The following is a 24,351-nucleotide window of genomic DNA, read 5'->3' on the forward strand; positions in this document are numbered from 1 at the left end:
ATGAGGGAAACATGTAAACTTACTTACAACATTTGTTGGGATAACTTTTCTTATTGGAACTTAGTAAAATTTCGATACCAACCGAAATTAAACCAAGACCAACAACACCAAATTACAAAATTGCAAAACATTACTCAACATTCTGTCTTATTCTGTATTCCGATGGATCAGTTTGTCGAACAAAAGTGGATGATATTCTCCATTTCACCGGTAGAATCAAGCGAGGGAAACAACTCGTTCCAAATCAGTCGTAGGTACGAAATTAAGATCCGTAGGAATACAGAATCAAGGTGCACAACTTTCTGTTCAACGAACCAGGAACCATAAGACAGCTTCACAAAATCACAGAACGCGAACGTGAAAAAACTGTCTAACTGAACCGAGTCAGAGATAGTTGACTTTTCGAAAAACTACCTTTTTTGCAAACTTTTTATAATAAACAACGTTCTGTTTCCAAGAAAAATATTTTGACATGAAAATATTTACCAACCTCAGTCGCGGCTTACTTCGATCTCTTCTTTCTGTTTGGTTTCGATTCATATGAATCGAACCATTTGTATTCAAATATCATTAAAAATTAAAGTATTAAAAAAATCTAAAATCGTAATGCAAAACTAAAACGCATCTTCCAAATTGTTAAAAAATATTTTATTACAAAAATAAAATAAAATAATATAGCAATAATAATAGTAACTAATACAAATATTAATAGGTTTTGAGAAATTTCTTATTTTGCACGTATCCCAGTTCTTTCTTAGTATCGAATATTCACTCACTGTTGCTCATCTGCGTTCGAGGAGGGAGGGGACCAATGCATCGCGGGACAGAAGAAACAGGGCACTGAGAGGGTCCCAACACCGTTCCTCAACACACCACCAACGCACTGGCCGGTCCCACACTCGTACCAAGTATACACCGTTCCTATCTTTGCTCATGTGTCTCATTTTGTTTCATGTTTGCATTATCATCATCATAATTATCATCTTTCATCGTCGTCGTCCGTGCCCTCAGCTCAAACCTTCATCGCACAATCGGCGCGCAAATCGGTGCAAAACTAGCGTTTTGCTCTTTACTCATCAACTGTTCTGTTTGTTCTTCTTCCTCTGTGTGTTTGCGTGTGTGTTTGTGTTTTTCTTGCTGTTTTGTTAAGTTTCGTTTATATCTGTTATCTTGTTCACACCGTCCTTTTCAGTCGTTTTGCTCCGTGTCGGGGGGTTTACTTCTCCTATTCGTCTAGGTCGAGGTTTAAACTTGACCGCGTTTTTCATCTTTCAACACACAGGTTTATTTTTACTGGTTTTAACTGGATTTTACCTCTACGTTTCATCTGGGTTTTTCTCTGCGCAACTACTACTTTCTAAGCCTAACAACTGCACTTTTTGCTCTGTCTTTTTCTCTGTATTCGATTTTTGTTTTGTGTTTATAAAAGTCAGTACTCTTTTTGTGTTGTGTGTGTGTGTTTTTACTACTTTTCCGCTTTCGCTTGCTCTCTTTTTTCACTGTCTACTTCTCTGTGTGTTTTACCGTTCAGGTTTTTTTGTTTGCTCTGTTTTATGTTTGTATGCTTTTTCTTTTGTTTACTCTTTACTAAAGGCACCTCCGTTTCCGAGACTTATTCTTCATCAAAAAATCGATTTCCCCGTCGTTTCGTGTTGTTATAATTTTCTTGCACTACTTTGTGTGAAGACAAGTGTGTGTACATTCTACTAAATGAAACTGATCCCATGTTTTGTTTTTTCGTTTGTTGTTGTTGTTGGCTACTTTTTTTCTTTTGATGAAGTTCTAACTTTGTATGAGTGTGTGTGTCAGTATGTTATTTGCTCTCTCAAAAAACAGGCGGCAATATTATTAGTCCGGACTGAAACAAACAGTTTAATTGACTAATTTTCTGCTGTTTTACCATAAGCAGCTGGTTTCTCTGAAAACAGTTAATCAAAATATAAGAAAGGATCGCTAAAAAATTTACTAAAAATAGTTTTGATACGTGCGAATTTGTTCTTGATTTTTTGCTTGCTTCCCTCTACTGTTTGTTATTCCGATAAAAAGTAAACTTAGCAGGTCGTAATAATTTTGCAACAAACAAATGAATTATTCTAGAAATGCTTCTGTGTCCCGAATTAGGTTAAAATAAACAACACAAGCGCACCAACCAACACACAGATCGCTCGCACTCAGCTTTACTATATGCCTTCTGCCTTTCTGAATGACGACGAAATGATCACCACCCTTGACGTGATTGTGATTTATTGTGGCAGTTACTTGCGGTTATCTAAATTGTTTTTTTTCGTTTAAAAAAATAGGCATTTTAACACAATCGTATAACTGTCTTTCACTCAAACACACGCATTCAGTCAGGCACGCAAGCACGCACGCACGCACGTACGACGAAATATGTTAGTATATCCTTTTTTCTTCTTTTCTAAAAAGAAAAAAAAACTTCAGCTTCGAATAGTTCTTAGTTATTCGGGTTTGCTTGAAAAAACTTTACTAAAAACAAAGAATTCTAATTTTAGCTACAGAAGTAAATTTACACTACATTTGTTTCCTCAACATACAAATTTGTTTTGAAACAAAACTAGAGAAAAAATATTAAAATAAAAACAAACAGAGCAAGAGAGGAACAGATTAAGAGGTTGACTGATCTTAATCGAAGCTACCTGGCCTGGATCATCGGAAAACGGAATCAAATTTGGACGTGAGAAAATAGGCACTACCCAGCGCCGTCTCTCTAAGCGTTACACCATTCGAATCTAGTTTCTTTTCGGGACGCTTCTTGACTTTCCTGTTTTCCTACTAGCGCAAACAAACTTTAACGAGCATTAATCAATATGTACACGGTTGTTTCGGTTGTGCGCGATCATCATTCATTCCGTTCCGCGTGCAGTCACACAAATCAGAAACAAGAATAGGAATTTTTTTTCGCTTCTCGCAAGAGGAAAACTGTGCTATCGGAAAACAAAAATTAATCAAATTTTGGAGTACAACTAACCTCAATTTTTTTATGTTGAGCCAAAAACAGATAAACTACCGAGCACAATTTTCGAGAAAAAAAAAAGATCAACGAAAAGAGAACTGCTCTGTTTCTGTTTCCTTCCTAGCAAACGAACGCATTCGTCTCCGCCTCCTAACTTCTAACGAATGCGCTCGGCCCGACCCCCGACCGCCCGCCCTTATTACCAACCGGTTTCGTTCACTCCCGCTGCTTGAATAACGCAACGGTTCGAAACCGGGTCCATCCTTCTTCCCCCTCTCGGGCGGGAGGCGGGAGGCGGCAAAAAAATCCACTCCACAAAATTTTGCTCCTATCAACTTTCGCAACTTACCAGCTACAAGAGATAATGTGTTTTGTTTTGTTTCGTTTCGTCGTTTTTCAACTCTGGCTCTCTCTTCACACAAATGTTGTTTGCTTAAACTGCAAATTTATGTTTGTTTTTTTTCACTTCTCCTTAACGCAACTAATAACTTACAGCTTTTCACAATGTTTTTTCTTTCTTTCTTTCTCTCTTTCTGTCTGCCTACTAGCTTAGTTTAAAACCTAGAAAAAAAATGTACATCCTATGTAGTTCTTTATTCTCCTCTATTCGAATCCCTAACTGCTAAGCGTGTCCTGAACCATCAGTTAGTAGTTCACTTGGCTTATCAAACACATCCTATCGTTTTTGTTTATTCTTCTTCTGTTTTTATTTTTGTTTTTTGTTTTATTTCAACTTTCTCGTCGTGTACTTGAGTGGTTTGCGTCTACTATGCTTGTTTGCTTGTTTTGTTTTGTTAATTATGCATGTTTTTTTTTTTGTATGTTGTGTTTTATTTTCTCTCCTCTAAATTAATATAGTTTCATCTTAAAAATATTAACAAGTCACAGCCAAACGATACGAAAGAGGTCGGGTGGGCGCCGCCTTTGTGTTTTAAGTGGATTTCACACGCTCGCTCGTTCGTTCTCGCCGGTTTACGTGAAACCCGACGAGAGCAAACAGGAGCATTGTTTTTGTTTTTCGCGGCCGCCGATAGTAGTGAGTGGCTAGTCTCTTGTTTGATTCAGTGTTTGCATGTGTGTGTGGTGTGTACGTGTACGTGTACGTGGATATTGTTGTTGTTTGTGTGTGTGTGGCTAGTGGCCCATCATTTCGATTGGTTGGGCGAAAAAGTGGGGGTGGCAGCATTTGTTTTTCGTTCTTCTGTGTTTTTTTGTTTGTTTGTTTATTTGTTTGTTCCGAGCACGACCAGCGAGCCCCTCTCTCTCTGCACACTTCGACTAACTCTTCTTTTTGGACCTTTTCATCCAGCATCCAACAAACGACAAACCTCGATCCTCTTTCATCTCTTTTCCTTACCAGCTACATTGTTGTAAACTTACACTGTTAAGCGCGTGTAGTGTTTTCTTGTTTGTGTTTTTTTTTTCGTTTTTATTATGTCTGCAGTCTGCACTCGCCCACACGCGGCTCGCCAGATTTGTTTCCTCATAATAGAAGTCATATTTAGTATAAATACGATCTTCACAAAGATTACACTTTACTTTTTCGTGTGTTTGTGTAAATAAACTGCGAGTTTTGCTTTTTTGTCTTTCGCTTGTGTGGGGATTTTCCTTCTTCTCGTCTGTGGAATACTTTTTTTTCGAAAAATGTCAAATCGAAACGTAATAGACATAGAGATAGGAGTCAAAAACAGACTTTATTCAGTCACTTACTGTCCGTCATACGGTACTCAAAACCGTAATCCGACGACAGAAATAGTAAGAATAAAAACAGGTCGATGAAATAAATAAAAGAAAGAATTAAAAAAAAAAACTGGAAGCGACCGGATCTCGCCTTAACTTTCTACGATAAATAAGATATCGTCCCCGGAGAAGGGAACGACGGATTGGGCGTCAACGGTCGTCGCTTCGGTTTCGCCGGCCAGCAGTGGAATGGAAACTGGCCCGGAAACCGTGTCCTACACTAGCTATACCTGGTGGTCGAGCATGCCGAGGGCGGAGCCCGCGGTACTGCCACCACCGCCGCCGCCACCACCACTACTACTACCGCCGCTTCCGCCGTTGGCGTGAACTTGCTGTAGCTGACTGTGCTGTTGCTGCTGATTTGGCGTTAATTGCTGATGCTGCCCGTGTAAACTATTACTACTACTACTGCTGCTGTTGCTGCTACTACTACTACTGTTACTGCTATTGATACCGGAGACGGTGCCGGTCTGCTGCTGGATCTGCGCCTGCATCGAGGGTGGTATGTCCTGGACGTCCCAGATCTCCTCCAGGAACCGCGGCAGTTTTCGGTTCTTCAGCTTGAGCGAGAAGCACATCTCCGAGTTCTGATTGCCGAGCGTCCGTAGTTCGGTCAGTATCGACAGCAGCTTGGCGAATATCACACTGCACTTCGGATCGCCGCCGTGCCTGTTGAGAATGTAGATTCGCAGCGTGTCGATGTAGTAGCTCTGGATGTGTTCGACCAGCTCGGCCTGCTCGAGACCGGGCCGGTCGGAGAAGATGACTATCGCCGTCAGCAGGGCGTACTCCACGTTGTCCACCGTGAGCGAGTACATCTGGCGGCAGAAATGCAGCAGGTCTTCGATCGTATCCGCCATGCCGGCCATCCGGTACGAGTCTCGCGTGTACGATCGGTTGTTGGCGAACAGGATCGAATCGGTGCCGGCATCGTAGCGGCGGGCCATCCGAAGCATCATCACCTCGCTTGAGCAGGCCTGCAGGAAAGGGAAGAAATAGGAGTTAGTATTTGTGTAGCTTTTTTTCTATTTCAGAGCAAATTTGCTAAACAGTTAGCATTTATAATTTAAGCTGTCTTATTAATCTAAACGTAGGAAACTTCAGGCCAACTATCAAACTGCTTATTAAACTGCCTATCGTAAAGGGTGTCCCACATCAAATTGTACCACGACAGAAACACTAGAAAATTACCTAATTGACTGATTCTTTTCAAACTTTCAGACAATAAAATATAACCCATTAGTGAGCTTTTGGCATATTTATTTCATTCAACTTCAATATCATTACCGTGTGCTGGCACCTTACGGCTAACTCCACTCATAAGGTTCTATACAACATCTGGCTGCAGCTTCTTCTGTACGGAGACCTACTTTTCTTCATGTCTTGCTCAGATTCGACCTCTTTGGGAAGCTTCCGGAGTGCCTGCTTCATAATAGTCCAGTATTTTTCGATGGGCCTTAGTTCCGGAGCGTTGACAAAGGGCAAAGGACATCCTTTGAATAGTGGCACGCAGCTAGATCCGGCCCGAGGGTCGTAGGGCCCTCCTGTTGCTTCAACAGAGGAAGCTGGAGCTTCTGCAGACATTCCTTGAGGTAGATCTGCCCGTTTACAGTCCCGGTAGTCACAAACGACGCACTTCGTTTGCCACATGAGCAGATTGCTTGCCAAATCATGTATTTCTCGGCAAAGTTTGAAACTTACTGCTTCCTTATTTGCTCTGGAACATCAACCTTTTGCTGGGCGGTGAAGACCAATAGCCCCGGAAGCTGCTGGAAGTCCGCCTTCACGTGAAAACCATCATCAATGATGAGAAAATGAGGCTTCGTCAGCATCTGGGTGCACAGTTTCCGGACCTGTGACTTTCCCATCGTATTTTGTCGTTCGTCACGATCTGGAGCCTTCTGCACTTTGTTCGTATGCAGTCCCTCCTGTTCCTTGACTCTCTGAAGGAAAGACTTGGACAGATTCAACTTTCTGGTCACATCCCTGACCGAAGCATTCTTCTAAAACGCGTCCACGACACGCTTGTGATCCTGATCACTAATAGAACATCCATTCTGACCGCATTTCTCCTTCCGTTCGATGCTCGGAGTTTCGTAGTAACGTTTAACCACACGACTCAGAGTTAAGTGTACGATTCCGGGTAGTTTTCCGATGTCCCGATAAGAAAGTTTTTTAGGCGCTTGCGCAAAATCAATTCATGACGTTGTTTTTCGGGTGACGCCATTTTTTCCAATTTTCAAAAAACTGACAGCGATAAAAATACAGTGTAAACAATACACTCTAAACTGCTTCTACCCAAATTTTCAAGAGAAAATACCAGAGGGGTAATTTTCTACAGCGTTTCTTCTGTGGTGTAATTTGATGTGAGACACCTTTTAATACCAAACGGAACTAACTGACACATTCTCTGCTCAAAGAACTAGTTTTTTAATTTCAATGATAAAGTTAGCAGACGCTTCCATTTAATTTTACTACGCTAAGCGATTTTCACAGAAACGCTTGATGTGGCTACTACTTGCAACCATCTTGTTTCTGTGAGCTCCTTCCACTGATGCCACTCCTACTGGAGAACGATCCAAGGGTCTAAAATGGTTGTCCTTCTGTCGCTAATACTGCAGGAGGAGATATTCGTGATGATCCAAACACAAATCACGTTCAAATAAAATAAATCTTACATCGAGATCAGCACAATTGGCATCCAGAAAGTTATTGTTTTTAGGACCGAATGCCGGAGTCTGGTTCATCATCTTCGACTACGTCATACAGATTGTTTCCCTAATAACTAATTTAAGCCCCGTTCCTATTACTAAATACATTACTAGACAGAGTAAAATCGAATACATTACAAACGTCGTTGAAGGAACGTAAACAAACATTAAAACAATTATTCACATCTTAATTTGTTCTGCGGAATTAGATGGCCAATAACGGTGGATTCCGATGCCGACGAGGAGGTACATTCCACGGTATCTGGTACAGGAGTTTGGGGCAGTCCACATTTCTTGTCCAGGCTAATCAGTCGACAACGGTCTATGCAACTAGGAAGATTGAAGGGATCATTCTACGGTAGCTGGCGCAAGGCGACTCGCAGTTTTTTTTCTGAATTCACTCAATCGTAAGGATCTGTATTTCGGAATTTGAAAAAAACTCCCAAAAGTCCTATAGGTGAGCTCATTCCATTTCTTTTTATGCTAGCTAAAAAGCCTCTCAGGATGCTCAGCCTCCTTGAAATCAATAATTGGCATAATTGATAATTGACACATCTTCAGGAGTTTCTACAGCCACGAACGTTTCGATAGTATATCAGCATCAAGTTAGGAGAATCCTGTGACAGAACGGGCATAGGACTAGAAACTTGCTAATTTGTTGTTGCTAACCTCTGCCGGAATACATATATTTTTATTACCATGGTTTTAAAAACTCGATCTCTTGTAGTGAATTCTTTCTACCATCGTTTTGCTTAAATGATAATTTCTTTTGAGCCTTTCGTACGTTTGTTTTAAATTCATATAAATAGTTTAGCTCATTGGCTCAATTCAGGCCTTAAGAGGTTATTTCCGCTGTCACTGGTTAGGGTTAAAATATCGAAGTAATTTGCGAAGCCTGCGAGTCGACTGTCCATGCTGAAAATCACATCTATGGTTGCTCGATCACATCTTCACAAGTCACTCTGCTCCTAGTGCCATTTTGTGGGGTCGTTTTCACTACACCGGCATCAGCGATCCCAAATATACAAACTCATCCAATGTGCTTCACCGTCAACAATCGATTGTTGTTTTAACCTTCCATATAGTTGGTCTTCTACACATTTATTTGTAGGCCAAATCTCCTAGCCTCCGCTATAAGTCTAACTTAGATTACTTTCGTTGTCGCAAAGTTTTGAAATGCGATGTCAAAGTTATGCCTTTGTTGAATACCGAGCCATTGGTTCAGATTTTCCTTTGAAACGACTCAATCGTATCTCCGAAACTCGTACAACGCATACCACTTGATTCAATGTAGGTTTCATCAACCGTGTCAGTTTATTTGGTGCATTGGTATAGCTGGTCCTTGTTGTGTGCAACGACAAGGAGGGGAACCCGATAACCGAAAGATCGGAAATGGCCAGGTTGGAAGGAACTGTTGAATGGTGAACAAGATGGAATTGTCAACAGAAACAGGATAGCTATTGAGGATGATGGACTAACAGTGAATCCATCAACTTTGAACTTTTAGGCTAAAGTGCTGAAATCGGCAATGCAGCTGGAAAGAACGGCATCCCCGCCGAACTTTTCAAAGTTAGAAGCCAACGGCTGTATTGTACAATCCACCAGGTTATGCTAAAGGTATGGTTATAATGAGAGTTCCTCCTCATCTACGCACTGGTTGAAAATTTACAAAAAGGGTCATTAACTCTAATACAGCGATTATCGAGGCACTACTCTCCTTTATATTGCACACAAAATTCTTTCGCGCATCCTGTTTCGTAGACTGAGACCATTGAAGGAAACCTTTGTTGGTGAATACCAGTGCGGTTTTCGAGAGGAATTTTCCACGAAAGACCCCAAATTGTCACCTTGCGACAGATCCTCGATAAATTTCAGGAAATCAACTTGCAGACTCACCATTTATTTATAGACTTCAAGGCGGCATACGATTCAGTTAAACGAAATGAGCTGTGGCGGGTTTTGTTTGAATATGGTTTTCCAACAAAACTGATTAGGCTGATACGTGCCACCCTTAATGGTTCAAAATCAAGCGTCGGAATATCGGGTGAGACATCGGACTCGAATGTGACGTTAGATGATTTGAAGCAAGGTAACGAGCTATCAAACTTGCTATTCAACATTATGGAAGGTGCTATTCGCAGGGTAGCCATGCAGAGAAGCACTACCATCATCACGAAATCTCATATGCTCGTAGGGTTCGCGGATGATAGGGTATTGTCGTTATCGTCGGGTCACTGTTATGGACGGGCCATCACGATTTTACAGTTTTAGTAATTCATTATATCTATGATACAACCATTGTAAAATTTCTTACTGTGATAGCTAACTTTTCACATTATTGTGGGTTTCAATCGTGTATTCAAAACACCCGTACTGAATTCAGTGACTAAATCTTACAAAAAAAGTTTTCCAGGCGCAATTATCGAGATAAATTTTGAAAATATATGAAGTGTGTAGTGCTGCACACGAAGACTATAGAAAAATCCCCTCCAGTAAGGTGTTTGGGAGGGCTAAGGTGAAATACTAGAAAAGCGCTATTTGTAAAGGTCGGGCCACTTGAGTAGTGATGGTTGGGCCGCCATAATTTTAAGCGCAATAATCGCTAGAGAATGTCAGTCACGTAAAATGTGATGAAATAAAGCAAAATTAATACGAAATAAACCTAAATTTTTGTTGTTTTTTCATTGTAGTTGTACACTTCGGAAAAGGCAATTGTAGCAATATTGATTTTACAAGATCGCCAAAATTTCGCAATGAAGCAATTAAAAATAGGGTATTTGTACCTATATGAGCCATTGTTCACGAAATTCATTTCATTCATTTTCATGTCTCTATATAGAATTTCAATACGTATGTCTTAGATTTTCTGCGGTGGCCCAACCTGTACAACATGGCCCGACTTTGACAACATTTTTTGTCTTCACGTAAATGCCTAGAACTTTTTTATTTTTCAAGCAATCAATTCAAAACTTTTCGGAAATAAATCTTATTCTTAGACCTTTGCAACGATGTATATAGATTTCCAAAATTCCTTTTGAAACGATAGTTATGGGCGAATTCCAAAACGTGGCTCAACCACGACGACACTCCCCTACCGATATCATCGGTGTTAACCGTAGAGCTGTAGAAGAGTTGTACACGCATAGGGCTTATCATAAACTCTGTTAAATCGAAGTATATGGTGGCAGGCAGGGAGCTTGGCAGCCCTTCGAGAGTGGGAACTGCGGAAGTGAAAGATGGAGATACCCCGAGATACTTTTGAAGTGGTCAACGAATATGTTTAGCTTGGTACGTTAGTGACATGTGACAACGATGTGAGCCGTGAAGTAAGAAGGCGAGGGGACTAATTCTCCCGGTGATACTCTACGGCCACGAAGCGTGGACGTTGGACGAGAGCGATCCATGAGCTTTTGATTCTTTGAAGCGCAAGATCCTGCGATCAATTCGTAGCGGCACATTAGAAAAAGTAGCAAGTGCATGAACTACGAAATTTACCAAGTATACAAAGATGCGGATATTGTGAAGCGAATAAAACACGGCAGACTACAGTGGGCTAGCCACGAAGCAAGGATACCGGAGAAGAGACCAACGAAAACAATATTCAGCAGAGAACCCGACAAAAGCCGCCGACTTCGATGCAGTCCCCGTACCTATTGGATGAGCGCTGTTAACGATGATGCTAGAACAGTGGGCGTTAGGGACAATTGGAGAGTGGCTGTCCAAGACCGACAAGTGTGGAAACGATTCCATAGGCGGATTGTTGCCAAAAAAGTAAGTAAGTAAGGGCTTTCACACAATGACGTTGAAATAATGTGCACAAATGGTGTATAGAACCCCGATTGTCACTAAGAGAGTTAGCGAAAATAGAAGCTGTAAGTGAAATAGTTGTGCAAACAACGTTCAGTAAGGGTAACTCATTTGAGGGTAAACTGAAAACGGATCGAAAAAAGGTCCAGCCATCGCTCGTTTGGATAATTTGATATACTGAAGGCTTTCGAGCAAAAGAAGAAGGTATCAGATTTGAGATGGTGTGAGATGAAGATCGAATTAATAAAAGGGCGAATGTCGCAAGCGTAAACCAACCGAGTGAGGCTTGATTTTCCTATGCTGGTCCAAAAAAGTAATTCTCACCCGTTTTGTTTACATTTGCGACATTCGCCCTTTTGTTAATTCTATCTAGAGATGTGATCGAAAAGTTAGACCCGTCGAAATCAAACATTTGTCGCCCAAAAGAATGTTTGAATCTACGAACCTACAAGAAGCAGAAACCAAAACGCAACCTAAAGCAAGAAGCATCCAGGCCTAGAGTGCGAAAGCTGTGCTATACGATGTTTGCCGGGAATTAAAAGTGCATAATACCAAGCAAGCACCTTATTCAAAACAGTGCCTAATTCCGAACAGTTGCAAATTTTTCATAAATATTGACAAAATTCTAGCTAATTAAACAATTTAATCACTATATCTGATGATTTCATATAATTAAAATGGTTCAAATAGCTAGAGTTTTGTCAATACTTAAGAAAAATTTGCACTGTTCAGAATTAGACGCTGTTTTGAAAATGGTGCTAGCACGGTAATCGACGACGAAACATATACATAAAAATCGACTATAAATTCTCGCCAAGGCCTCAGTATTACCCAGTGCGAGAACGGCAAATATCAGACCAATCTAAAACATCAATTCAAGCCGAAAAATTTGACAAAAACGCTATGGTCTTGTAAGCTCTTTGTGGCTGCGGTAATATTTCGCAAACGTTCATTACAACTGCTTCAATAAATATCGAAATGTATGTCAATGAATGTTTAGGAAAAGACTTCTAACTGTGATTCGTAGCTACAGGGATCCTGTTGTATTCTGACCAGAATTAGCATCTTGTCATTTCACAAAATCAATGGTAGAGTAGCTGTAACGTTCGTTCACAGGACAAAAATCCCCGCAAATTGCCCGCAAATTCGACCAATTGAAAAGTTTTGGACATTGACGAAGGCACGTTTTAGAAAATATGTTTCACCAGCAGAAATTATTCAATAATTTGAAAAGCATTGAAAAAAAGGACTGGAGCCTTGTAAGAAGATGCAATATATACAATTGATAGATAGCAGAAATTGAGAAGACTAAACCTAGGACAGAACCTGACAACTGGCTTCTTTGTTATCTATGTTAAGTTATAGCTTTGTTTCCGATAATTCGTGTCATTTTAGATTGGAAAAGATCATCCGACCATCCTGAGAAATGAATTCACAATAAGCGAGACGGGAATAGGTACTTAGGGGTAATAGGGGCATAATGAGCATACGGGGCAAAATGGGCCACCGTTCGTTTGGGCATATTGGACAATCAATTTCGCTAATTTGATTAATGAACTTGTTGATAATGTTCTTAATAAGCATCTCAACAAAAATCGCGTCCAAATTCGTTGACATGTCTGAGATATTGGCAAAAAGCTCGAGCCGATTCAGGATTGTAAAAATATTATAAGAATTGCAACCGACAAAATAAACTCTATAGCCATTTGTTGCGTGCTATAGACTTCTCCACTCCATATATGGTTACTATTACCATATATGAACAATTACTTTGTATAATTGAGATATTTTTTAGTTTTATCGCATTATTATAATTATTTTTGATTAGCATAGCTGTAAGGGGCATAATGAGCATGCCTGGCAATGTATTTGTATATAACCAATAAAGACTGGAAAGTAATATTAACATAAAAATGACACAATCAAGGATAATGTTGCGTAATTGTAAGCAACAATCAACCCGAAAATAGTGGTTACAGAGCAAAAGTTGTGTCTTTCATCTACCTGCCACTTAAACCACCATGTTGCCTATGTTGTTCAATTGAAAAAAAAAATCGTTAAATAGAAACAATCATAAAACAACCGCTGAATGAAATCAAAATAGTCACCATTTCTCTTTTCTTCTATATGATATAATCTTTTATGTTATTTTCCAGTAAAAACTGGCTACAATGGTAACTTTAACTAACGTGCCCATATTGCCCCGTATGGTGGCCCATTATGCCCCGTATGGTTTTTGAACGAAGCAAAAACTATCATTTTTTAAACATTTAAATTTGATGACTGTTCATAGTCAAGCAATATTCTAACATTGTTAATTTATCAAAGACATGTCAAATCGTAAGTTTATGGCAATTATTAGAATTTTGATTACGCGCTACATGTTTTATGAAGCGTTTTGCTTAGGTGGCCCATATTGCCCCTACCACCCCTATTATTTTCAAAAACTGACCTCTGTATGAATGGAAAGCCGCTAATGAGCCATTATTCTACAGCACGATTCACAAGCTAATTCACAAACACGAAATTTTAGATCTGTTATCAATTTGCACAATTGTATTGACTTAGAATATTTGCAAATTAGAGCATTAAACTCTAGACGTGTTGAAAATATAAAATAAAAGCAGATTTTAAATTGAAAACCAATAGGTAGAAGGTTTACCTTTTCAGAAATTCAATCAATTCAGTTCATTTTCACTAACAGCAAAATGCTGTCAGCTCTGTGCTTTCAAAGTTTGCTTCTAGACCATGCAATTTGCCTACGTGCAGGAGTTAACCAAAGTGCCCATCCTTACCTTCAGCAGCGTGATCTGGTCCTCCTGTGGAATCTTGGTAAATGCTGGTAGTCCCTTGGCGAACTCCACGATTAGTTGTACTGTTAAGATTGTGATTTCCGTTATGTGCCGGAAGTGCACGTCATGCTGGTCTTCCTCCTCGTTGGGTGAGCCCTACAAAATGGGAAACAACATAACCGTTAAAACACTGAGCACACCGGTCCGAGTGTGGTTGAAAACTTACGATCATTATCCTCTTGAGATCTTCCTCCGACGGTTGCTCGTAGCCGTCCTGGTACCAGATAAGCTTGTAGATGACGGCCATCTGGTTCGCCGTCAGCAGAGGTATATTTCTTAGCCTATTTTCATTCAGCAGCCTTTCGGGTAAAAGCTGAAAAAATAACAATAAATCGTTTTAATTAAACTCATTAAACTCTCATAAAAGTGGGAAATTTAATTTAACTTACAGGTATCGCTGCATGCGGCGGTGGATCACATCTCATCAAAACCGGCAGTATCTCCGCTTTGTAGGCGCTGTTCGTTGTACTAACGGTTGCATTCGTTGACAGCTTGTCCTTCTCCTTCTGGGCCTTCTTCTCCTTCCGCTTGATGGCGCATTGGTTCTCCGGCACGACACACTCGGGCCTCATACCGACGGCGAGACACTTTTTGAGCCGACACTCCTGGCACTTCCGTCGCATGTACATGTCCATCTCGCACGCATGCCCAAACTTGCAGCAGTAGACGGCATTCTTGGTTACACTACGCCGGAAGAAACCTACGGAAAAGTGGTTCAAACAAAATTGTTAATTTTTGGGTGGGGGCCTGCGAAGCAGCGCATACTTACCTTTACATCCTTCGCAGGTGAGCGCATTGTAGTGATAGCCGGACGCTCGGTCCCCACACACCAGGCACAGTTCCTCCTGCTGCCGCGGAGTCGGACCTTTCTTCTGCTTTTTCGCATCGTTACCGTCACCGGAATAGCCGTTCAGACTACTGGAAGGCGACAGATCTTCGCGACCTGAAATTAAAACCGGAAACGGAACTTTGGTTAGAATGGAGCTGACCACCGAAATTAGCATTGAATGATCGATCCCGCTCCCGCTCCCACTCCCACTCCCATTCCCGTCAGCCGACAGGCGCGACAACCTCGTCGTAGACACGATGATAGGTAGGTATACTTGCCACCGGTCTTTGTTTTTGTACGTGAGGTAATCAAGCGTTGCATAATGAATCGCGTTGCAACTGGCGCGCCTGGTCGATGCGCGTTTTCGCTGCTCGCAAAAACCTGGACCTGATGATGGGTAAATTTGGTTTCATTCATGAAAATAATACGTGACAGCACGATCGTCTCGTTTGATTGATCATCATCGTTTCTCGGGTTGGCGAAAATTAATTCGGTAGTGCTATTGTGGTCGTCGTGCGTGGCTTTGTTTTTTTTCGGTTCCGCCTTTCGTGTTAAGGCGTCAACTGAGTGGTGAAGGTGTGTGCGGTTAACCGCACTTCCGGAGGGAAGTGTTTTGCTTTTCCGTGAGTTAGCCCTGTTCTATAACTATCGTGCTTCGAGGGTTGTTTGCCACAGTTTGTTACAAAACTAGGATCGTGATTATTAAAGGCTATGAAAAAGTGGCGGTAATGGTAAAAGAAGGCAATGATTAAAGTATATTTTTAAACAACCTTTGAAAAATTTCTTTGCATACATTTCCAAACACAAATATTGACAAACTTTGCAAAGTGTTTGGTATTGATTTTCTTAAAAGAAATTATAATGAACTATCTGTACTGCTATGTGATAGAGAGGATTTTTCTGGTTTACCTCGGTTCGCATGAGTTGCTCTCGAAGAGCTGACGAAAAGATTATTAATGAAACCAAATCTTATCTTGGTACTTCTCTGTCATTAGTGCCCATTTTAGAAGGAAGTCATCATCGAGATTTACGATTTACTAATGACTTGTCTGTAAAGTCTGTCTGATACTGACATAGATCAAATACCTATATCACAATTTGAGTGACTTTTTAATTTTAAAACTATTATTTGAAAATAGAAACTTTGTGACTAATCAACTTGCTTTTTACGCGAAGGATACGTTCCGCGTAAATCAAAACCGCGTAAATTCCAAAATTTGCGTAAAAACCGCGGAAATTAAAAAAAAAACATAAATTTCAAATTTACGCGTAAATATAAGCTCATAAAAAACATCCGTTACCGAATGACCGAATAACAAATTGCCGAAATCCAAATGACCGAATTTCAACAACTGTCAACTGTCAACTATTGATAAAAATAATGTAATAAATAATAACATCACGATAAATTAAAGATAATTTCATACGTCGGAGGCCACGAATATTTTTTATGATATTCGGCTAGTTGTTATTCGGTCATGTGTGTTTCGGCAATTTCTGATTCGGCCATTCGTGTTTCGGCAATAAGATCTACTAAGCCATTTCGTTCATTCTTAGGTAATCCCGTCCGTTATGCCTACCATACATTATGGCTTCCGCATGTTATACCTAACGCCCGTATGTCCAATGGGATACACTTTTTGAAAGGGGGTGGGGGGCCTTGCACTGGGCTGAATACAAACTATTTTGAAAAATAATAGAACCGGAATTTAAAATCGAAATATTCAAATAATTCAAAACTATTGAGGCAATTATGAAGCAAATTGACCCGGGTTCAAATCCCAACCCCGCAGAAGTCACGAATGACCCAAGCTGGTTAAAGTGACTATAATCAAATAAAAAAATAACAATGGTAGTTAAAGTGGAGGAGCGTTTGGTGACAAGAATAGTAGACCGGATGAAAGTGGGAAATTTCGATATGAGGCTAAAAATTTATTGGGAAGATCAATCGTGGTAAATGACACTCCAACCCACAATTTCTCGGTTGGTACTCGAGTGCTTTGGGCAGTTAAACTATTACCACAACCCATGTATTAGTTAGTCTCAAATCTAATTTTGTTGTTCCAGTCTAACCATTCCATATACGCACACATACGCTCCCCGCCAACGGTAATTATTTTTGTATGATAGCTTTTTTGCTTCTACCACTTCTACCTCTTGGCCTCATATCGAAATTTCCCAGTTTCATCCAGTCTACCATTCTTCTCACCAAACGCTCCTCAACTTCAATAGAGTTTACGTTGAACCGCAACAAAGTCAGAGACAAGTAAAACAGAAAAAACAATGGTAGTGACAAGATTGAAAGTAGTTATTCATAATAAAATAGTTCTCATTCGAAAAACTAAGCGCAATAAGAGTCACGGCTTCTAACATAGGTGCAAAATAGTGAAAGTTTGAAACAAAACTGAGATAGAATTGACATAAAACTAGAAGAAATTGAGCCCCTTTTCTTTAACCGGTTTTATCGTTTGAACGTTTAACCTAGTCCGATTTGATGTCCCGAAAGTATTTTTTTTTGGTTAAAGTGAAAAACCACCCCTTTTCTTCAACCAATTTTTTCGTTTAAACATTAAAGTTAGTCCAATTTGATGTTCTGAAAATAAAACATCATAGAAAAGTGAGCGGTCATCCTATCCTTCTGTCAAATTGCATCCATATACTGCAAGAGTTTGTTCGGAAACTGGGTTGTTGTCTTGCACGGAAACCGGGCTAAAGAGACACTTGTGCATGTGACGTGTCGCAGCAATTCTCAAAGCAAGAAAAACCAGCGACTGTTTTATCCGAGAATAGTTTTTGAGCGTTTTATTTGTTGCTTTGCGTCAATTATTTACGTAGTTTCAATTGTATTTCTGTTGAAATTTGCAAATAGCTGTAAAGTAAAGTGCCGAAAGGAACTATCCGAACAGATGCAGAGTACGTTAGCTAATTGATATTTTACCTGGCTGTCCACATGTTAGTTGTAAGACAATTATGCTTCAAATCAATCTATCACAATGAATGATAAAAAATGGTTCTATCAACAATTTCGTGCAAATTGACGAACTCAACACTGATATTGTAAATGATAACCCAGAATAGTTATTTATTTTCTCGGTTTAACTGTAGTAGTAAGGCCTCCAGAATTTTTGGATTCTATTCTGGACTCCTTGGAGTTTTTGTTAATTTTTTTTTGGAATTCTTCCTGGACTGTCTCTTGGATTCCTTGATATTTGATTATGGATTAAGGATTATCTCCTTGGATTATGGGACTGCTGAATTCCTGAACTCTTGGTATTTTCGACTATATTAGACTCTCGAATTATTAGACTCTTGAACTCTTAGACTCTCGCACCTCCGGACTGTCGAATTCTAGAATCCCAGATGCTTGGACTACCGAATGCTCAGAAGGTCGGATTCGGGTATTTTTAGCCTCTCGGATTCTTAGACTCTTAAATTCTTGCACTCTCGCATTTTTGGACACTCGGATTCGCTGTCTCTCGGATTTTTGGAATCTTGTTAGGTTTTTAGAATCTCGAATTCTTGAATGCTTGAACTCTTGGATTTCACATTCTTGGAATCTTGGTTTCTCAAAAACCTGGTTTACTTGGGTATTTGGACCCTCGGATTCTTAGTGTCACGGATTCTTGGATTCTTACTTCTCAGATTCTTGGAATTTCAGACTCATGGCTCTCGTATTTTTTGATTCTCAGATTAATGTATTCTCGGATTCCTAGAATCTTGGATTCTTGTTTCTTGGATTATTAGACCCTCGCAATGTTGGACTGTCGGTAACTTGGATTCTCGTTCTTGGACCATCGGGTTCTTTGATGCTCGAATTCTCGGATCCCTTCGGATTCATGGTTACTTGGGTGTTTGACCCACGGTTTCGTGCACGGAAAGAAATTTGATTCCGATGCCATGAATGAAATCATGAAATGTGAGTTCATGTCAAATCATGACTGAACTGCCATATCACACAGCACAAAATCATGAATAATAGTTCATGATTTTGCGTTGTGTTGTACTGCAAGAAGCTCTTGATATCATGATTTTTATTCATGGTGTATTTTCATAAATCATGAGCTAGAAACCGGGAATCATGAGTCATTTTGCTCGTTTTGGAGATCAAATTTCTACCCGTTTGGTGTCTCGAATTCAGGAATGCTTGGATAGTTATGGCTTCGATTATTGCACTCGTGGATTCCGAGATTCTCGGATTTTTGCACTCTCGCATATTTGGACTGTTGGATTCTTGGATTCTTACATTCTTGGTTCTCAGTTTGTTGGCATCTCGCTTTCTGGCTTACTGGGACAACTGATTCATGCGACACTAGATGGGTCAAAATCTTTGTTTCTTGATTCATCTTGGTTTTGCGGATGACGTCGATATCATTGGAGTCCGTAGAACGTATTCTTTGTACAAAATTCCTCTTGAGTGTATTTGAATCACTAAACACTACTACTAGACTACTAAACAGCATTGATTAAAATAGAAAATAATGCCAGGTAAATAATAAATGAGAAGTAAAATAAATTCATGCAAAAAAACTGAGACGATAATTCAAAAGATAGTAGGAAATATTCCAAATTGATTCAAAATGACAGTAAAACAGTAAAAGTAGAAAGCAAATCGTCTATAATAACGCCCAATTACTTGATGATTTATTCAACACATTTTAGCGTTACTCCATTGACCCTCACACAGAAATTACTTTTGTTATTTGTATTGTTAGTGATAATCCTAAAGTTTGGTTTGTTGCAACCAAACCGCCAAGTTTTTTAATTCACAGGTTAATAGTTCAGTACCAAGAAACGCAGTGTAGGAGGCAATAAATATCACAGTAACCTAGGCAATTGAATCAATATCACAGTATTGCAAGATTCTTTTCACTATATTTTTATACAAAGTGAATAATAAAGGATCTAACACGTTTCCTTGCGGAACCCCAAAGCTAGTTTCTTTGGATTCAGATATCACAGATAGGAATCGTTCGCTGTTGACGACAGCGAATTTAAGAATAATATCATCTGGAAAAAGTTGTTCGCAAAATCTAGCACGGCGGTGAAAAACTTCGCTGCTAGTCTTCTAGTGATAAGAACTTCACGATAGGGGTTTCTTTCGTTCCTGAGTCTGAGTTCTGAACACTATCTTTTTCGATAATTCCTCAAACACAAGCGTAGAACTAACATTTTTATATGCAACTTTGTCCATCGATCAAAAGATCTTGGTCTACTGGTCATCTTTGCTGAAAACAGTATCTTTCTATAACTAATTCCAGAATCCCGCGTCACAGTTTACGCTTCACATGCGTTTTACAAAATACAACAGCGGATGTAACAGAGTGTTAGGTTTCAGGTGCGAGGCCCAAACTCGTGTGGTCTAACTTTCTCACAAACGCGTACTCATTCTAACGAATATGTTGGCATAAGCATCCCTCTTTCGGACTCTCGCTCTTATTTATTCATGCACTGCGACAAGTTTTTGCGAGTGTGTGTCTAGCTAACAGCTACGCTTGTCGTTCTCGTACATCGTTGCAGCCTGAGCTGATGATATCGATTACTCGCGAGGGTTCCTCGCACTCCCGTCCATGAGTAGAAACGAGGGCGAAGATGAAGAAGAAAAGAAAAAGTAATGCAAAATTTGTATTCCAGAACGCCACTTGCTTCACGGGCAGCTGATTGCTCACGAGTTATTTAACTCGCGACTGAGCTACGCAGGAAGACGATGTGAGGATGTGCGTGCGCGAGTGTGTGGGTAGCAGAACGTCTGCACACAGCCACGGTGGCTGTTTCGTTTACGCCTCCGTGAGTAGTGTAAGCGTTGAATGCTATGATTCTCCGTAAGAGTTTTCGCCTGTGAGTAGGTCTCGTTGACTTCTCGCTCGATTCGCAACATTGTTATTGAATTTAATAAAAAAAATCTTTGCTCTGTAAGAGTAAAATTTGATAGAAAAATGTTTTTGAAACATTTCAGAATAACGAGATATCTACTGGAAATGTAAGGGCAGGATAATCAAAACAGTAAGTTAAAACCAGAAGACACAACTGAATCTCTAGAGGAACAGTTATGCTGCGCTTGATGTCGTTTTTCTACTTTGCGCAATTTATTTGGTTCACGTTAAATATTTCTGTGTAATTGATTAGGATTGATGTTTTATATTCCACTGAAAATTACGTAAATCATTCCCTAGGCATATGTGTTGAGTACAGTGACTTGTAACTTATAAATTCCCACAAAACTATGTATGACAACAATCATTAATCAAAACAACCATGGACCGCGGCGTTAAATTATCCCGTTTCACATCACGATCTTGATTCGTGCTAGCTTACGTTCTAAGCGGCCAAATTGATGTATTCATGTAAAATTTATAGAATCAATCGGTATTTTGCTCGGATACGGCCAACTATATCAAACATAGGAAAACACAGTCTAGTTGTTGCTGTACTTAGGCTAGGCAAGAACGATTACCGGCGTTAACAATAGCAAAAATCGAAAATATACTTGCAAAACTATTCAAACTAGAAGCAGTAAATTGAGTAAGCCATTACCGATGGGACGGGACAGCAGCCGGACAAAAACAAATCGTCTAATCTGTTGTACATTCCCACGGAAATCAAAAGTTTCGGCCAGATTTGCCTACCAAATTCCGCCCAAGGTTAAGTTCCTATTCGACATGCCATTTTTTCGGCGCGAAATCATAGGATTGCAAATAAGCAAGCAGTGCTGTGTCGAAACGTTTGATTGAACACACATTCCTTCCTAGCTAGTCAGTCAGTAGAATCACGAAACCCATTTATCATACCCACTTACAAATTATTAAAAAAGTTGATCAGTTTTTTGTTACATCTACTTAAACAGTTTCAGTTCGACTTTGTTCGACTACTAACGGGTTGCATCATATACACGCCTCAAGTGAGACAACAACATTATAGTTAAAATAGAACAAAGCACAAATCGCGCATATTCCCAAAAGCGGTCCCATTAAGTTGATCTGTACGCTTTTGATCTATGACTATGATCAGGCGCACGTACCACCCAGAAGTCAGCGAACGGATTCAAGGTAGGTAGAGTTTTTTTTTTGTTTCGGGAAACTTTTTTCCGCTCCAAGCTCCGCACTATTGAATATGCATTCGAAACTTTTTATTCAACGCTGGACAAACAAATTTTAGACTTTTTCGAAAGCTAATTTTTATTCAATCACGGCCGGCCGACGGAATTCGGTACTGGATCACGGCAACTTTGTTGCCTTTGGTCCTACCCCGGCCCCGCGTCGTGTGAGTGTGATCTTATTTATTTATTTTATTTATTTTTTTTCCGGAATGATTTAACATGTACGGAAAAATGACGCAATTGTGGTGGCACATGTGTGTACTACTACTCTTCGTTACACTTGACCATCATCGACGACGACGGTCAAACAGAATCGACCAATTTCGCTGAACTTCTGTATTTATTGCTTGAAAAGGCACGTATCTCTCGGTACCATGGAAGGAAGTTGCCGGCGTACCGATAATGTGACGCGTTTCAACTCAAAATATACCGCCTCTAACAGAAATGCAAAAGAGTTCATCTCTCATTCCAGTGAAACATTGCTGCGGTTTAATGAAATTAAATATTGCACAGCCTTAGCTCTTAGCCTGCAACACCCGAGTGGCATCGAGATGGTGACGGCTTGATAAGAGACATGCGCTTCTTATCAAGTTCTTCCGTTCGTTTGAATTAAAATTGAGGCCATTCCGTTTGGAGTGAAATTTTTTTTTGTCACAGACAAGTGCAAGATGAATGCATGAAAACTTAGATTATCTCCTGACTTTCACGATAACATACAGAAAATAGTTTTGAAATTTTAAAAGTTGTTTAATCGTTTTTTCAAAGCGATGCGAGTGCTTGCTCTGGTTTTGTCTGTGCCATACGACAAGTATTTGCAAACTTTTACCAAGAAAAGAAAACGATTCCATTTGCTTCTTTGTTAATTGTGATGGCTCCAAGGGGCAATGGTAGTTCAGGATGAGATAGCGTAGATTTCCTGTTTTTTTTCTTTTCCCATTCACTCGTGGCTATTTTAAATCATTCGATTACTTTTCTTTCTACATCAATAATCAAGATTAATTTACGTCACAGGCGTAGTGGCGTGTGTTGGCGTGCCGTGTTGGACTGAGGAGCCGGAAAACTCGCGCGGACCGGTCGTGTTCGCGCAACAACAAGAAACAAGCACTTTTCGAATCCATAAAACATTTTAATTGTCGTCGTACTCTATGGGCGGGAAGGTGCAAGTGATATAGACTTTAGTCTTTAGTCTAAGTTTTTGCGTTTCTTCTACCTTGCCGTAAGCTGTCTCTGTCAGAACCGACCCAGCAGCGCACGCAGGAAATGAAGAAAACCAACCACTTTCCATCCATCCAGTGCACACACAACTCGATTCCTGGAAAAGTGCAACATTAACATTGCATGTGGTTTTGTTTTGACATCGACCTTGATTTCCGCCGAACTTGTGGCTGCCACTATCGTCGGTTTACGTGAGCAGTCGCGGAAAGCATGGCAGACGCAGAATGCGACTACGTATTCAAACGAACGTCAAAAAATGTTCCATGTTGGATGTTACTTGTATTATGATTGATGCATTTCACGGGGTACAAGAACAAGCACGGTATGCTGAAGATGACAAGTTTCTGGCCGCTAAAATAAAAACTTTTTGCCAAGTTTGTTGAAATACCTTTACATTAATTTGAACTAAACCAAAGTTAAGTCAAGGTCAATTTCAATGGAAATTGCCAAAAAAAATAAACATAATCAGATCAACTGAGTAGAGTCTAATACAATTTGTAAAAATTGAGGGAAATTTATTTTAAAAAAAAATATGAAGATCTGTGCCTAGGGGCACGAATGAGGGCCTCACGTAGGGCTACGAATGCAGGTTCAATTAGAAAAAGCTTGACATTTTGCAAATGTTTGTCACGCAAATTTTTAATTTACTGTATCGTAATAAATACACCTGAAACATTCCTATAAATTTGATCCAAGAAGACAAATTTAAATTTCCTAAACGCCCGTGCTTGTAGAGTTTCATCAGGCCACAATTACACTTCTTTTGGTGATTGGCGACGATATCGCATTTTAAATTTTTTTTTGTGACTTGTACCACTAGTTAACTTTAGATAACTTTGATTTTAGTACTCTGTTTATCAGTTATTTCACATTTGACAGCAATACAATCAAAATCATGTAAACAATTGCATGCAACTAAATTGTTAAGCAACAAATTAAACCCTCAAAACCTATTTTCGGATCAGACAGTCGCTAATTCTTCCTCACTTTAAAAACTACTGCATCACGTCACATGTACTTATGTATAGTCCGTCAACCCCTTTTTCATATAAGACATCAGTTTTGAATAATTTTTTTGCAGTATATGGATAGCATCGGGCGAAAGATAGGGTTGGTCGCTAACTTTTTTA

At 39.8% G+C, this 24,351-nt stretch overlaps 1 protein-coding gene across 5 annotated transcripts in view; it reads right to left on the reverse strand.

The window, feature by feature from the left end:
• Positions 1–689: 689 nt before the first annotated feature.
• LOC128734326 (ecdysone receptor) overlaps positions 690–24,351 on the reverse strand; it is a 599,356-nt gene continuing 575,694 nt past the window's right edge. For all 5 annotated transcript variants that reach the window (XM_053828459.1, XM_053828458.1, XM_053828460.1 and 2 more), the window contains 5 exons: positions 14,854–15,027; positions 14,474–14,784; positions 14,251–14,397; positions 14,028–14,180; positions 690–5,691 (listed from right to left, as the gene is read on the reverse strand). In XM_053828459.1, coding sequence (XP_053684434.1) covers positions 4,939–5,691; positions 14,028–14,180; positions 14,251–14,397; positions 14,474–14,784; positions 14,854–15,027 — 1,538 coding nt within the window. In that variant the 3' untranslated portion in view covers positions 690–4,938. The remainder of the gene's footprint in view (positions 5,692–14,027; positions 14,181–14,250; positions 14,398–14,473; positions 14,785–14,853; positions 15,028–24,351) is intronic.

This window comes from Sabethes cyaneus, chromosome 2, assembly GCF_943734655.1.
Source record: "Sabethes cyaneus chromosome 2, idSabCyanKW18_F2, whole genome shotgun sequence".
Classification (NCBI taxonomy): domain Eukaryota; kingdom Metazoa; phylum Arthropoda; class Insecta; order Diptera; family Culicidae; genus Sabethes; species Sabethes cyaneus.